We start from the raw sequence: 17,855 nt of genomic DNA, 5'->3' as shown, positions 1-17,855 counted from the left end.
GAATCCTCCTGTTGTTTTCCAACAGACAATGGTGAAAATAGACTCTAGTCTGTCTGTACAGTAACAAGACTAGGCTAGGTGATGCACATAAATTGCAAAGAAAATTCCAATTAGGTGTTTTAAAAAAATTGTTCACAATGGAAAGACTCGAACACTGGAATAGGGGAATAGAGAAGCTGTGCAATCTCCAGCCAGGAGATGTTCCAAGTGACAGCCTGGAAGAATCTGATCAAACTAGATCTCTTTGCACCAAGGGTCTGGACCAAATTATCTCTAGAAGATCCTTCCAAACTAAATTCCTCTGTAACTTTAGTAGTGCAACAACTTGTATTAAAAACAAAGATCCAAGGTGTCTCATGGCCATGGACACATACTGCAAAGTGAAAAAGGCCCACCAGCTGAACAGAGATTATTGTGTCCTCCATCCTCTCCTTTTGTTCTTGCTGCACTACTTTGCCATGATCTTATCAGAACAGATCTTCATAGCCTGCTTGAGGGAGGCTAGAGTAAATACCTCTTGGGTGATAATGAGACAGGCTAGAGCAAATACGTCTTGGGTGATAATAAGTAGCTGGAGCTGGGTAGACAGAGTAAAACCTTCAAACTAGCAGTCAGATCCACAAAAGGACGAAGGCTATGGCTTTACCATTTGTCAGACTATAAATCTATACACTGCAGGTATATGCTTCCCAGGTAGGCTGCTCAATCAAGAGGGAAGAGAGGTTACCCCATAAATCAATGCCAGGCTGCAGCCTCTGAAAGAGAACTCAAGTCTCAGCTTGACCAAAGCTTGAGAAAAACATGAAAGCTACGTGTCAGACTTGCGCAATGATATAATTGAACAGATTATCAGATGGCTAACATTATTCATCATTCACTTTGAAGGCAGAAACTGAAATCATCACAACGATCAACTTGACAATCTTGTAGAACTAAGTTACTAAGAACTGAAGCAAATTTATACAGTATCAGGCTCAAAGGGATAGGATTCATGTCACACCTCAGCCAATGGAAAATGAAGTACTCAGCCAAGTTAGTTCTTACATTTTTGTTTTGTTTTGTTTAAGTCAAAAAGGCAACACATATTGGGATCAACTGTTCTCAGAAGTTGTCCAGCCCTCCTAATTTACTAGAAAAGCTCATAGTGAAGTTGCCACAGACAGGTGACATCAGTCATACCTAGAATGACTATTTTAAAGAACCATTCAAATTAAAAAAAGAAAAGAAATATGCATCTTTCACTGATTCCTTTTCATTATATTCTTCAATCTCAATACCCTTAGTGGTATTTTGATCTTCTAACTCCCAGACAGAATCTCAGACTACTTACCTACTCAGGAAACACAACAGAAGAGAAAAGAGACAGTGATCGATAAAGAAAAATAAGTGACTTTTTATTAGCACTTCAACAATTACCGGGTGTTCCATGGTAAAGCATAGTTTTAAAGATAACACTGGTACCTCTGATTCAACATAACAGTATGGGGTTTTTTCCAAATACAAAGAGGGGGGAAAAAAAAAAGAAGCGTTCCCCCTTGTTCTGGGGTTTGTTTTGTTATTTTTTTGGTTTTTTTTTTAAGAAAAGCTAAGTCTGACATTAGCTACTTATAAGCAGAGACATGTTGCATACCGCAGTTAGATACTTCAACTTTGACAAAGCAAAAGTCAATATTTTAGGATGTTAAATCCCTTCAAATCCCCTTTCTTGCTTAGTTAGGAGGGAGGGAGAGAGAGGATTATTTCCTTGTCTTTTGCCTTCTCCCATTTCCCTCCTATTTTTGCAGGCCTAAAAGAAAAGCTGAATGCAATGAAATCAAGAGGCCATACATGATACATTCAAATATAGCTGCCGCAATGTTTTAAATTAAAATTTAATTACAAGTCTTTTCCTGCAGTGTACAACATATTAATGCTTACATGATAATTTTTATTTCAATTATATAAAAGAGATTTGTAAAAAGGGTAGCTTCTTTCATACATCATTACATTTCTTAATGCATTACCTGTTCAAAGTCTGCGTTTTAACTGATGTTCACATAAAAACAGAGGTAGCTAAGTAGAAATACTATATTTTATGAGGTCTCTATACATGGTGTAATAAAGAATGTTTGTTCTATTAATCAAGATGGATTAAGTTCAAGGCTTACTTCATAATAGTTTCTTATCCCCAATATGAATGCTTTAACACAAGTACAGCTATTTCTAATTAGCTTTTGTCACCACGGACAATTGCTACATCAGCATGGAAACATGGTAAAACTCACTTTATTAAGCAAATATTTGAGTTCCACTCAAGAACACTTAACATAATAAAAACAAAACAGCAATCTATGTCATAATTTAATTTAATTCTTTGCTGAACTTATTATGGGAATTTAACAGTGCTTTCAATTAGATTAGGAAGAAATCAAATAATCAAAACACTGGATTTTAAGTTTGGTATGTTTCTGTGCTGTCCAAACAATAGCTTATTTATTTAGAAAAATTCTAATAAACTCCAGCAATCTTAAAAATGTTCAGAAGTGCCTTTTCCAGCATCATAAAAATGTTAATTAAGAAAACATCACTAAATTTTAAAGTAGCAAATACAGTTAAAAGTTTAAGTGAACAAAAACTGAAACACTATGGTCCAAATTCTGCTAACAGATCAGGTATCCAGATGTTTTGCCAGTGCAGAACTCGACCACATTTTTCCTCAGACACTTAAAAAGGCAACAACTGGAAAAGATGGAGAATTTAGCAGCTGCTTAAAACAATTAAGCAGTACAAGTAGGTGTACATTTCCTTGTCAGGCTTGAAGATCACTTGGTAGGTCCCTGAAATCCTGTGTTTTGTTTTACGTAATATAAGTGGGCACTACAAAAAAGTGGAACTGTATTTTATAGGACTTTCCTAAAATGTTCTTGATTCACAGCATCCACAGAATCCACAAAAGAAACAGTTCAATTTTTCTATAGAGATTTAACAGAATATTATGTTTAGAATCTCAAATCATGTAAGCATCTATTTGCATCTGTTTGTAATTTTGATTTAAGTTTTGATGAAATAAATAGTTATTTTCTCCGTACTGGCCAAAGAACAGTTTTGATAACACAGAATGCAACTTTGGCACGGTATTTTTTTAGTGAATTTCCATGACAGAAGTACAGACAGTTAGGAGGAAGAAGCCAATAACTACTTAAAGGTGACCACGAGTCATTAGTCCCTGCTTCTTACAGCTCAATCTTAACCTTAAAAAGCATGTTTTCATTTTTTAATGCATTGCCTCATGGAAGATTTAGTTTGAAGGGCTAATGTGCCCACCCCCTCATAAAAGCCTACATTCCCCGAGTGAACTACATCTCCTAGGAGTCAATGCAGTCTTCCCGAAATGTTGGCTGCATTAGGTAAGAGATTCTTCTAACTCTTGTTTTACATGACTGTAGTCACAATCATCAATGGAATATAAATCAGTATTTAGCTTTGATACGACTCCCTGACTTTGGCCTGTAGGGCATCACAAGTCTTCTTAGCATCTCCCAACAACATGGCAGTATTGGGTTTGTAGAAGATTGGATTGTCCACTGCTGCATAACCAACTCCCAAAGATCTCTTCATTACAATGACCTGCACATAAAGAATTCATGTTTGAAAGAGCAAAGACCAACCACCATTCCCCCTCAAACAAAGACAACAAAAAACAACCTCCACAAACTAAGGGAGAGGAAGAGAGATCCCTGGCCGAAATAGGGTTGAAATAGGGCCGAAATAGCTTACTGCTTCAAAACTGTATTTCAAATTTTAATATAGCCGACAAATTGATAGCCAGACCAGTTTCAGAAACATTTAATTGTTAAACACAATATTAGATGTCAGATAAAGAGACTGCAGCCGCCACACATGCATAAGCTTTTACTTTATTCCATGTAATAAGCCAAAGCAAGATGGGCACTGATGATTACAACATAGAAGGTTGGCCTGGTTTCAGCTCGGATAGAGTTAATTTTCTTTTTAGTGGCTGCTATATTTCAGATTTGGTATGAAAGGAACGTCAATAATGCATGCTGTTTTAGTTGTTGCTAGGTGATGTTTATAGTATTCAAGGACTTTTTCCAGCTTCCCACAGAAGCTGAGAAGGAGCACAGACAGAATGGGCAATAGCAGTATTCTGTACCATAGACATCATGCTCAGCATATAAATGGGCGTTGGTGGGGTGGTGGGAATCTGTGATCACTGCTCAGGTCAGGCTGGGCAACCAATTCACTGGGCAGTGAGGATGACTTTTGTCTTGTATATTCCTTTGCCTTTATTATTATTATTGTGGTTAGTTTCCTTTTCTGTTATTGTTCTATTAATCTGTCTTCATCTCAACCCCCAAGTGTTTTTTTCCCCCCTTTGCCCTCCTTTTCTCCCTCTTCTCCCTAACCTTCTTGGGGGGAAAGGGGAGCGAGTGAGTTACTATGTGGTCCTAGTTGCCGGCTGGAGTTAAACCACGACAGTCCTTTTCGGTTCCACACATTTGACACCAAAAAGGACTGTCACGGTTTAACCCCAGACAGCAACTATGACCACGCAGCTGCTCACTCACTCTCCCCCAGTGGGATGGGGGAGAGAATCAGAAGAGTGAGAAAACTCATGCGTTGAGATAAAGATGGTTTAATAAGTAAAGCAAAAACCCTGCACGCAAGCAAAGCAAAACAAGGAATTCACTCGTTGCTTCCCATCAGCAGGCAGGTGTTCAGCCATCTCCAGGAAAGCAGGGCTCCATCACACCTAATGGTTACTTGGGAATACAAATGCTGTTAACTTGGAATGTCCCCCCTTCCTTCTTCTTCACCCAGCTTTATATACTGATTGATCATGATGTCATATGGCATGGAATAGCCCTTTGGTCAGCTGGGGTCAGCTGTCCCAGCCATGCCTCCTCCCAACTTTTTTGCGCACTCCCAGCCTGCTGGCTGGCAAGGCAATGTGAGGAGCAGAAAAGGCCTTGACTGCTTAGCAACCAAAACCACCGGTTTGCCATCAACACCATTCTCAACCCAAACCCAGAACACAGCACTACACCAGCTGCTACTAAGAAAATCAACTCTGTCCCAGATGAAACCGTGACAAGGTTTCTGAGGCTATTTTATTTTTGAGCTATTTTAAGAACCCAGTTGCCTAACAGCACTGCAATTCAGATGAGTGTTCACATTACTACTTTTACGTACTATTAGTCTGTGTAATTTTATACATGGGATTTAAAAATAAAATAATCCTAAAATAAATTTCAGACAGTTTTAGCTATTAAATGTCAAATTACTTAAGCATGGCTCCTTCACAGAGAAACTGTGAAGCTTTACCAACTTTAACCATGTACACATTTATTTCTCAAATTGCAACACATAGCTACACACAAAACACTGATAAATGTATATGCCTACAATTCCAAGTACTTGAATGGTTAACCCACAGAAGAATGGGCTATGACTGGATTCAGAACCAGAGATCAAAGATTTCACATCAAGGCAACTCACGCATATGTAGTTTACATCAGACGATGCTGCTTTCAAAGAGCAACACTAGTGAGGTAACTAAACCGTCAGTTCAATCTGGACAGACTAAGCTCTCTACTCTACCCAGCCAGTCATTGCTTGGTTGGTTTTTTTTATTTAAGCATATTATTCATTCTTGTATTTTCACCTCAATATTAAAGTTGTCAGTCAAACTACCTATAAACTTAAACAAGCAGATATGTGTATAGAAATGCTTCAGGTCTGCAGATGTGAGCAGAAAATCATTTATTCTAATCACATTTTTTAGTAGAAGCATTTTCATTGGTCTTTCCTACTGCAATGATCATTAGTCTCACTACAGCACTTGCTGATTATTATAAAATTATGAACAGTGCACCACACTTCCAAAATACTAACTGTTTTGTTTGACACCTTGCAGAAAAGCTTCTCATGGAAATCAGAATGGTAGGAGAACCTCGTTAGCTTATCCTATAAACCATGTTTTTAAAAGCATGTTACCTAAGGTAGGTGCTAATGCAACTCTGTTAATCTCACCTGCTTGGACTTCCAGACCTCAAGAACAGGCATTCCAGCAATGATAGAGTTCGGATCTTCCTGAGCTGCTGAATTAACTGTATCATTTGCACCAATTACAAGGACCAAGTCAGTATCTGCAGCAAGACAAAGAAAATAAAACTGGTGAAAAAATATCTAAAATTTTAATTTTTATGTTAAATCCGATCTTTAGAGGCAGAACCACCCCTTATCGTAAGCACTCTACAAAGATTTATGGGGATTTCATTCACAAATATTTTACAAACTTACCAGGCAATGCTACCAACTACCTAAAGTAAACTGCAAGCATCCACAATCCCATTCCAAGGGACTCATTAGATGAGTCCACCACTCAAAAGTTAAATCTACGATATTTAAATGCAGTTTCATACACACATAGCATCATCACCTTCAAATCTCTTTGTGCCTGGCTTTTCCTTTGAATATTCTTTCAAAAAACCTTTTACCGTCAACTTTCTGATTTTTAAATAAAGATATAAGAAAGGAAGAAGTTGTTTGTACAATGCTATACCAGTTTGCAAGACATAACAGGGTCAAGTCATCCACAACACTTGACCTAAAAAAGTAACAGTAGTTTTCCTGTATGGAACAGTAACAGTGATAAAAAAGACAAAGCATTTGTCATTTATTTCACAGCTTCAAGCAATTAAAAAAACCCCAAACTGCTCACTTGGTTCTGGAGGAAACAAGTTTCACAAGCCTATTTAACCTCCCTTCAATATCTACTTTTTTCTGTACTCCTGCATTCAATATTTCCCTTTGATTTACCTATCTGTACTCTTCGCCTCTCAGTTTTCTGCTTCTGAGTCAGGCTATTTCTTGTATTCCTCTGTGCTCACTTGCCATCAGCTGGGAGAGCACTCAAATTGCAAGAGAAAGACCTCTTTTCCTCTACAATGGTACGACAATGAGGCACAAAGGTAAACCGAACGGCCTGAATCAGATTTTCTATTTTTAAAATCCTTGGGCAATGTAAAAACAGAAACAAATGAAAATTGACAAGATCAAATCCAATCTACTGGAAACTTATAGCTCACATACTAACCTGGGAAGTCTTCATTGATCTCATCCATTTCCAGTACAATATCATAGGGAACACCAGCTTCAGCTAGGAGTACGTTCAGCTGACCGGGCATACGGCCAGCCACGGGGTGAATACCAAACCTAACAGGAAAGAAAGTCCAACCCCATTAATAAGTACTGACCACTCTGTTTTATACAGTAAAATTGCCACCTGTGACCTACAAGGCAGAGAAGTATAAGCACACATATGAATTAATAAAAAGAAATTGCTAAACCTTAACGATATTGTAATTACTTTTCCAGTGCTGCAGGGAACTGAGTGGGTGGGAAAGGGAACAGGGACTGTAGGTTTGACTCTTCACCTGGAGAGCAGCTGTTCCTTTTCTGCAAAGTTAAAAGTATGACTGACACTACAGGTATGCAAAAGAACATGCTCATTTCCCAGTAAAACTAAAATAGGTAGGAGTAGGAGTACGTTTTTAAGACGACTCGTTCAGAAAGTTGTTGCATCTGCACAGTGGCTTTGGAGAGCCTGCTGGACACTTCTAGTGACAACACAGAAGGAACTTGTGCCCAGAAATGCCTGGGAACACATCATTGCAAGATGGACCAATTTTCCACCCAGCAAGAGTTTATATCAACAAGTTTTCTTAAATTACTTCTGAAAGTAATGGGACTATTTTAACATTTTGTCTGGGTACAATCATCAGCCTGAGCGATATTACACACAGCAAGCATTCACATCCACCTTCCAAGCAGTATCATATTTAAAAACTCGTGACAAATACCTTTGTTTTTTTATGAATAAGCCTTTTTGCTGCAAAACCACCACCCACATTAATATGCTTTGCAGGTCCCTTATATCATTGAAAAGTGAATGCACAGAGTAAGTGAACTGGCCACAACATAATACTTTTCATGAAAAGGCCAAAGACTGTGCAGCCTTCTGGAAGCAAAACCACCCTGAGACCTAGAAACGCCCTTGGCAAATGACCTTATTGACTCGGGTATCTCTAGAGTGTGCATCATTAATCATAGTCTAGCACTCCAATAGAAAAATTAGTAGGGACTCTACTTGAAGCAGAAGACACTGCTTTTTTGAATTAGGTTAACATGCCACTTTCTTCTCATGACTGATTTCCAGAGGGGAAAAAAAAAAAAAAATAGAAAAGGTGGGGAGTGAGAAGGCAGAGAGCTAAGAACCTATGCCAGTTCAAGCAAAACAATTTAAGAAATGTTTTCAGAATAGCTCAAAACCAACTCAGAGAAAACACACTGCTTATAAGTTACTAAAAATTCAGACAGTCACACAGGGTGGTGATGGGGGGATGTTAAGGCATGCATACAGTTCTCTAAGAGTAAAAACCTGACAAAATTCAGAATGGAGATGTTAAAACTGGTTTAGCTGCGATCCCCAAAGACATATTTTGGTTAGAAGCAGATTGTACTCTTCTGCTCATCTGCTGGCCCTGAATAAACTAGTCGGATCAACATCTACTGTCCAGTGCATTTTATGTCTCTCCAGCTCTGGAGCTATCGCCAAATGTAATGCTGACTCAAGCACACCAGAAATGCCTCAGATGAATGGTTATATAGCTGAAGTTAAGCGTTTAATAAGGAAACCTACATGCACTTTGGAAGAGACAGAAAATACCAAGAGAAAACTAAATTATTGGATTTCTGAACATAAATTTCTGAGCAGAAATCCAAGTGAGTCAGGACTGCAATAAAAGGACTTCAGAATTCTTCAGAAAGGATGGAACGGCTGATAAATCAACTTGCCATGACAGAGGGATTGTCACAGATTTCTATTTTCAACTTCACTGCAACGCAAGTGGATAACACATCAGTGATGGTCCACAAGTCACAGTCCAATCAACACAGGCCACTTATGAATATAACATTTGTACAAATACATCCTTAAAAGGGCAACTGAGCACTCCATCAGCAAGACGACATTAAGACAACACAAAGATGAGACAATTGGAACTCCAGAAACAAAATTAAGGACGTATGATTAATCCATGTAATACTAGATACAAGACATTTTTAAGCTCTTGGTCAAACAGCAGGATAAAAGCTAGCTTTAAATGGAATTCGTTTAAAGAAACAAGGAGAATAGATTTATTCAGCTAGTAAACATTTGGGATTCTGTTGCAAAGTATAATACCTAGAATTAAAAAAAAAGGAGAGCAAATATACAGGACAAAATATTAACAGCTTACGTTTCACATCACTCAGTAATATAAGCCATGTGTAGTACTGCAGCTAGTCCTAAAGTATACCAAATTCAATCACTTGCAGTACAGTAGAACTCTTATTCTGAAGTACACTTGAGAAAACCCATCACTCCTCTGGCAGTGAAAATAGATTTTCCAACAAAATTCTCTTTTGTTTCTAATAAAATTATTTGAGCGCCTTTCTGACCAAAGCTGTTTTGGCAATACACAAAACAAAATAGTCGTGAGGTTTCTATTAAATATTATATACATACACAATCTTATTCAAGCGCTGGAAAGCCAGAACTTAAGCTGCCAAGGGAATGAATTTCACCTTTGACTTCACTATTCCTGGCAAGAAGCAAAGAAAGAAGAAAAGAAAGGGACAAATTATCTTCGTTCAGGAAGAGTTATGGCATCAACCATCAGTAGTTAGAGACTTCTGACAGACTGCTTGAAACCACATACTGCGTATTCACAAAGTTTGAGAAAGTTGCTCATACAAAAGCTTTTTGGACAAATATTGAAGTGACTCCCAGAAGTCTGCTTCTAGGAGCCTGTTAACCAAATATGACAGTAGCCTGCCAGTACCTCTTGAAACTGGATGTGCAAGTGTGTCAAAAAAAAAAAATCATTAAAAATACTTGCCTCTAAGGTTTTCACTATTTCACAAGATACGATCTACATATATCTGGAGTGAAATTAGCCTGTCCAATTGAAAGCAGAATTCAGGTAAGCATATAAAAGATAGCTAAAATCCTTGACGGCTCCCAGCACGCCTAGTAAGAGCTATGTATCTTCTCCTGACTCAAAACAGCACCAGTTCTTCAAAGCTATGTGCATTACAGCAGAAACATTTTTGTCACATATGCTCTCCCAGCTGTTCAAAATATGAACCTCATTCATATTCAAAAATTCAAAACACGAATGATTTTAAGATAGAGACAAGTTTTATGGTAGAAATGTTTTAAAGGGAAAAATTGATAAGTTTCTTTGATATGCTTTTAATATCAGTTATGAAGGAACTCCCTCGTGTTGGTTGGTTTGTTTTTAAATCAAGCAGAAATCTCACGCTCTTTTTGACTTTCTGTTTACATGACATTAAGTTTTCAGTCTGCATATACTTTACCCTTAACAGAGGCTCACAATCATGCTGTGTCTGACTTGAAACATTATCCTGGTAGCTCACTGAAATGCAGAATCCACCAGGAATTTTTTCTCTTTACTCTGACCACGTAACATGGGGCTTGCTTATCACCTCCAACTGTCAGATACACTGAAGAGAGCATACACCTCCTTGTTACTAAGACTTCAGACCTTAACAGCATGAGTATCAGGCAAGGACATTCGGCCTTTTAATCAGCCTCTTTTGGATACTTTTTAGCTTTAAAAAGACAATACAGCATAATCAAAAATTAGTTAATATTTTAACCTTTTCTTGTAATACAAGGAGTGCAACATTTTGTTTTAAAATTAAGATAGCATTTTCAGCATAAAAAGCACTTAAATTCAGGGAGGGAAGGGGGGGAAGTTACTTAAAGTAATATGATGTTTATTATAGTAGCATGAAAAGACAACTACTGCATGAAAAATTACTGAAAAATCTCAGAATTGAAGTTACTTTTAATACAGTTCATAAAGTCAGCATCTGTCTTTATTACAGCTGGATAGATAATATTCTTTTAATCAATACTGAAAGAGCTAGCACCTACCTAACCCAACGCAGAAGTGTTTCAAGATCACTTCATCCACATAAAGATAGGATTCCTGTCATTATGCCAAAGCTGGACAGAGTGATGTAAGTAAGTAACATCTGGCTGGTGCTTAATTTAGCTTACTCAACACTTCAGATGCTGTATATACAGAGAACAATTTGCCCCAGGGTTTTGCCTCACCTCTTCTTCCCCCCAATCCATTCACTTTATTCGTGTTTTGACACTTCTCCACCTCTGTTTCCAGTACAGACAATCTGTTATTCAAGGTAAGAGGAAGAAAAAAACCACAACACCAAAACATCCCTAGATGAACTGAGAAGTGCACCACTCAGATATTCCACGGCTTTAATCCTGCCATATAACAACAGTTGCAGTGTAGCAGGACCTGCAAGTATCACAGTATAATGCTCCCATCACACGTTACAGATGACTAGGTAGATTACTAGCATCAAAGCACATAGCTAGCTTAGGCCTGGTGTCATGCTTGAGGCAACACCACCTCCCCAGAAACAGTACTTCAGCATGGACTAAGCTCAGCAGCTCTGCTGGGGTCAGGTCAGTTTAAATTTAACTGAATTAAATTAGTTAAATTAAGCATACTTATGTGAGGGTTGGTACTATTTCCAGGCACTATGGTTTATCACAGCAGGGGCAAGATCTAAATGCATGGCATGGGCCTTAGCTCAACACAATAACACTCACAACTGCAGGGAAGACAGAAGAGCCTGCCTCCACAAAGCATCATGAACTGACCCAGTAAGGTCACCCAGAGCTGAGATGACCTACAGGGAACTAACGGCATCCCTACAATACACACCCAGGAGCATACAGCTACAGCTGCATCCTTCCAGAAGTGGATCAGGTACAGCAAGGTTTGCTAGCTCACTGTAGCTGCACTGATATGGCACTTGAGCTACCACATCTGCAGCATTAATGATTCAGAAGGCAGACAGTTAATTTGACTATAAGAAACAAATTGAGAACTGACACACATGTACACACTTAGTGTGTTCCTAGCAAGCATACTTCAGCTTCCTAGAAACTTGCATCAATGTACGTTGCTCTTATGCTGCCATTCAGCAGTGACAGTAATTTCCACCTCCATCTTATCCGCACCTGAGCTATGCGGCATGCTAAGACTGTTGGGACAGCACCTTAACAGCTCATCCTTTAAAATTTTTCTATATTTTCTCATAGAGCAACCAAGAATGATGATTGTAAATTGAAGTAATTAAATAATTCAAGTTAATCAGTTTTATTTATTAAGTCGTAGATAAATGCGTAGGTGGTACCCATCCACATGTTGTGTTACTCACAAGCAATGAGAACAAGAGAGAGAAAAAAAAAAAAAAAGATAAACACAAAACCCTAAACACATTTGACTAGAGCCCAGACATAGAGGTAACAATAAATATCCAAAAGTGTAGATCCAACATTAAACTCATGCTATCACATTTTCAAAAATGTAAGAAACCCATGTTTCCATGTGCCCAAAAATAATTAGATTCTCCAGCATCAAAAGACAGAAATCCAAGTCCTTAGAGATACCCACCTATAAAAATTATGTTAAAAAAAAAAAAAAAACAAACCAAAACACTAATGTATTATCAACTGATTTGAAACACTGTTAAAGAAGTAATCAGCATTTCTCTCAACTACGAGAGTTACCAGAAAACCACCATGTTTAATTATAAGTTAGGTTTAGAAAGTCTACACAAAGCACAATTTTAAGGGTCCTTTTACTTTGCAATACTTTTTCCTCATCAAAAATTTCTTACTATGCAGGAAAGCAAAACACGTGGACAGAAAGAGTCTTAGGGAAGTCATACTATGGCACAAGCTAAGACAGTTAACTTGATATGGACATAGACAGCATCAATTACCTATGCATGTATGAGAATGTATACAGTTTAACTGTACTATAATTCTATAGAATAATTATGTATCTATACACAGAATTACTGTAGAATATAACTAAATTGTATAGAAGAAATCAGAATTTCACAACTAGGGGCCTTCAAACAACACAGCATGTGGTCGAAGAACTTCAGTAAGACGAGAACTTTCAACAATTTACTCGGTTGTAACGTTGCACAAATATGACACCAATTGTAGAACAAGCATTTCCTCTCCAAGGCCAATGGCTTCTGGGGACTACAGGATTTAGCCTATGAAAAGTTTTGTTGTTTTACCCCTTCATAGCAAGGGAAAGCTATAATGAAGGCTCAGCAATATCCAGCCCTCTATGTGATCCTAATAATGCATTAAAGATGTGATCTGCTGCAAGACCATCTCAACTAAGCGATGATGTTAGCTATGCAATTTAATAACTAAAACAGTCTGAAGTTTCCAAACTCTTCCGTATTTCCAAATTTAAACCCTAGTCAAAGGTTATGCATCTTGTTATATAATCTGCGCTCTCCACTAAGAATGTTATGGCTATAGGCAAAGTAAATGAAAACAGCAGCTCCTCTGGATCAATCGTGAACCACGGAGCAAAGAAAGGCCATATGACAGACGCAATTTTTCTTGGCACAGTATGGGCATTACAAATTTATGACAATCGTATGTCCATGCTGGCACCCCTCCACAGCGGATGTGTGAGAGTGTCACTACATCTGGATGGTGAGCATACTAGGGTCCCGAGGCACTCCAGGCCTACTGAAACCAGAGGGACAGCAGCTGCACTCAATGAACACCGTGGGAGCTCCGCAAAGTGATGAAAGGCCTGAATTACCACAAACTGTAAATACAGATTTATTTCATTAAAATACTAGGTAACCACTGCAGCGATCCCTTCCTGAAATTGACTCATTTCAAATATAAGCCAGTTATTTCAAGGATTCATTCACATTTCTCCCCTGCAAAGCCAACATAAAAGGCAAAACCAATAATTTTTTATTTCACCAAGGCTGATAAAAAATAAAGCTGGCTCCCCAGAAGCGCTGAAAGGAAAGCCAAAAGCACGCGACACTGTCATCGCATTAGCCAAGAAAGGCTCTTTTGTTGCACAACTAAGGGGTCTTCAAAATTTTTAATGCAATTTGGACACACACAGAAGAGTTTCTGCTAAGTATAAGGTGTGAAGAGAACTACTCCAGGAAGCAGACAGACCAGCACATACCCTCATTTCTCATTTACGCATGAATAAATACATTTAATGAAGCAATTTTATATGCAAAATTGCAACATTCTGAGTAAATACTAGTAAGTAATTGCTGCTAAACCCTACACCAACCCTGGTGTTATCCATCACAATACATGCTGTAAAACACTGCAAAAACTTACATGCAACTTTTCAATAAGCTTGGAAAAATAGTGGAAGAAAAACAAACCCAAAAAACACTAATTGCTAGAATACTGATTCCAAAGTAAAGTTCCCATCTACTTGAAATAAACACAAGGAAATCAGGGAATGAGTCTGGCTAGCCAGCATCTGTCCAAATATCTTGTTTCAAATGAAAACCGAGCCTTGACTAAATTTAAAATATCAAGTTACCACAATTAGTTTCCGAAACAATCAGCAAGGCAGGCATGATGTTAGCTTGCCAGTACTTTCAATATTTTTAGGTCTATGAAAAACTGAAGAAGGAAGGACTTGAGGCCAATACTGGCACCTAAGAATTATCTCTGCTCTTTGGAGCAGCACTCCAGCAGAATAAATCCATGAGACTGGCTGCACGCACTCCAATAATCCTTCCACGCAAGTCTCAAAGAACTCTAATAACAGTCTTGCTTGTAATTGCAGAAACTTACGGGAACCCAGGAAGAATAGGTCTAAGTTCCTTAACAGATTGGAGTATCTGTCACAAGAGGAGAAGCTGAGAGCTGGGATTCTTCAGCCTGCAGAAGAAAAGGCTCTATACCACTATGAATAAATACTGATGGATGGGAGTAAAGAAGACAGAGCCAGATTCTTCTCAGTGGCATCCAGTGAGCACACAAGAGGCAACGGTCCCAAACTGAAATACAGGAAAAACCTGCTCTACTCTAAGGGTGACTGAACATTGGAACAGACTGCTCAGAGAGGCTGTCAAGTCTCCATCTCTGGAGACCAGATATTCAAAACCCAACTGGACAAGATCCTAAGCAACCTGCTCCAGTTGACTCTGGTTTGAGCAAGGGGGATGGCTGAACTAGACAATCTCCAGAGATCTCTTTAACTTTATCTAACCTGCAATTCTGCGAAGATTCAGGTTACATTAAAACAGTAACAGCAGTTTACTTCCTCAGACTTCTGCTACTGCCTACTTTCCAAACAAATAAGACTGTAGAAACCTTTGAAGTATGGTGTGAGAGAAGATACTACACCCCTACTACTTGGAAGAGGCAAAGATAAAAGAGGCAGTATATCCTGTGGAAGCTAAAGTCCTCCTGTTAACATAAGATCACATGGATTGACTTAGGAGGACTTCAAGGAATGTAACAGACAGAAGATCTACTTTTAACAGAGGCACAGTATGCAGCACATCAGTCCAAAAATAGGAGCTCCTGAGTCCCACGTTCTTGGTGCAGAGGCTGCTACCTGATCTACTCTTCCACTTTGTATCAGGCTAACCCCACAAACACTTCTCCATGCTGCAGGTCATTTCCGGTCTAGGAGCCTCAGCTATCCCCATCACACCCCTTTAACTATTCCCCAATCAGAGCAGTCCATTTCCACTGGAAATTAGGACTTAAAAAAAATAAAATATTAAAGCTATTTTAGCCTAGTAAACAATCCCCCTTAACGGAGGTTTCTCTAGAAGGCAATTCAAAGCACTGAAGTTAGGCCCTTGTTCTCTCCCACTGACTGTAAGCATAAAGAAAAACTATTCTCCCTGCACTGAAGTCAGCTGTTGTGGCTGCTCTTCACAGTAAGGTATTTCCACAAAATGGTTCCTGTTCAACAGAGCTGTTCAACCTCCACCCTTAGAAAAGGCTGCTAACTGTTCTCTTGAACACAATATGAAAAGCCCCATTAAAATTTTATTTTACAAAAAACTTCACTGCTTGTTTTGTAGAAAGATGCTATGATATCCAAAAGCAGAGCATATGTATCTAAAGGAGCTAACTTACCTTTCAAAGAAGTAAGATTTGGTGGCTACAATAAGAACTACTAAGTTTTAAAGCCATTCTTTTTAATTAAACTTCAGTGTGACACCAAACAAAATAAAACCAAACCAACAAAAAATTATTCTGCAATGGCTGGGACAACTTCCAAAACCCAAATTTAAGAAGCGTGTAAGGGAGTAAGGGATCTTTTACACTAAAGAATGAAATATCTAGACATTCAGCTATACGTTAGTAAGAGCAGAGCATTTCTCCAGGTAGTATTTCTGACAGAGACTGCTGAAAGAAAAATTAAACCAAAACAAAGACTTATAAGGGACTGTAATAGAAGGGCGGGGGGGGGGGACACAAAAAACCCACACACACTACAAACCCAAACTGTAATAGTTTTCATCAAGGAAAATACCTACCTGACATTTTTCCCTTGTTCTCTCAACATCTTCACCAGATCAGCTATGGGGTACTGAGCTTTTGCTGCACACAAACCATAACCTGAAAGAATTTCCAAATTTTAAGCTATTTTTCTGTTTCAGTGCAGACAGAACAGTTACAGACAGTAAGTGTACCTTTCACACAAACAGAAGCTCTCAAAAATAAACAAACAAACAAAATGCACATGCATACATCAGATACTCATATATTCCCAGCCTGGCCGCTGTAATTCATCTCTTCTTTTTGGTCTCTTGACCAAAAGAGAGCATGGGACTAACTTCTCCTGACCACTAACAGCACAGTCATTTAACCAGTCAAACTACACATATAACTTATGTCAGCTTCACAAAAATACATGTTTCTTTCTCTGTCAGAAAAGGATGTTTCAGACAGGTGCATTAAAAAATTGATAGAGAGGCTACTATCAGGTTACTTCACCGCTGTTACCCTCAACAAAATTTTGGATTTGCCTAATGCAAATCTAGTAGCTGAACGTAGCTTTTAGCAGCAAATAATCTTTTCGGTCTTTCTCTCTGAATTAATTAATCAGAGCAATAATTCCATGGAAGAAAATTGAGAGTATAAATTATTAATGGTGTCCTCAAGGTTTGATCACAGGGGCAAGAGGCAAACTCCTTGAAGATGTTTGCAAGCTTTATTGGAAACAAAGGTAACTTCCCCAATTAGACCCCTACCTAACTGATGTTTTCATTTAAGTTGAAACAAAATGAAAGATGACTATTTTTCAGTATTCTTCTCATTCTAACACTAAAATAAACTTAAAACAATAGCTATGCCATTCAGTTGAAGGAAAACGAGTCTTGAGCTGCTATGTACCTGATCTCAGCTAACGGGGAACGCACTATTGAACCATATGAGCCTACAGCCAACATAATAGCTTCAGACAACTCAGGGGTTTTGTTTTCAGGGTTTTTTTCTACTTTAATTCCAGTATTTATTGTATACTAAGTTTCAGATGTTTTTCTGCTTTTTAAAACAATGCATAATTGAGCAAGTAGATGAGAAGTGTAAACAAAATCCTCTCTTTCAGTAAATTAAGACAGATATTTTGTAATTGGTACCGCTGGTACTGTGGTAGTGCTTGGAAACTCATACCACAATAGGCGCACACAAAATTAGCTGTAAACATAGTTCACAAAAGATAGTCTTTGCCCTGAAGAATGTAAAATCTAAATAAATAGAACAAAGTTTGAAGAGATACACACAAGGAAAAATAAAGTGGCATACATGCCTACATAGAGGAATGATGACCAACCTGGGAACAAAAACAGATCCCACAGACTCAGCCGATATTTGACACACTCCAGTTTTTTTGTTTTGTTTGGGGGTTTTGTTTTTA

General features: G+C 38.2%; 1 protein-coding gene across 3 annotated transcripts in view; it reads right to left on the bottom strand.

Moving 5' to 3' along the window:
* Positions 1-1,369: 1,369 nt before the first annotated feature.
* The window catches only part of NNT (nicotinamide nucleotide transhydrogenase), a 46,288-nt gene continuing 29,802 nt past the window's right edge, over positions 1,370-17,855 (bottom strand). For all 3 annotated transcript variants that reach the window (XM_074570067.1, XM_074570069.1, XM_074570068.1), the window contains exons 19-22: positions 16,474-16,555; positions 7,100-7,218; positions 6,034-6,149; positions 1,370-3,606 (exon numbers count right to left, since the gene is read on the bottom strand). In XM_074570067.1, coding sequence (XP_074426168.1) covers positions 3,457-3,606; positions 6,034-6,149; positions 7,100-7,218; positions 16,474-16,555 — 467 coding nt within the window. In that variant the 3' untranslated portion in view covers positions 1,370-3,456. The remainder of the gene's footprint in view (positions 3,607-6,033; positions 6,150-7,099; positions 7,219-16,473; positions 16,556-17,855) is intronic.

This window comes from Larus michahellis, chromosome Z (assembly GCF_964199755.1).
Source record: "Larus michahellis chromosome Z, bLarMic1.1, whole genome shotgun sequence".
NCBI lineage: Eukaryota > Metazoa > Chordata > Aves > Charadriiformes > Laridae > Larus > Larus michahellis.
The sequence above is the reverse complement of the archived record's forward strand: the minus strand, read 5'-3'. Positions and strand labels throughout refer to the sequence as shown.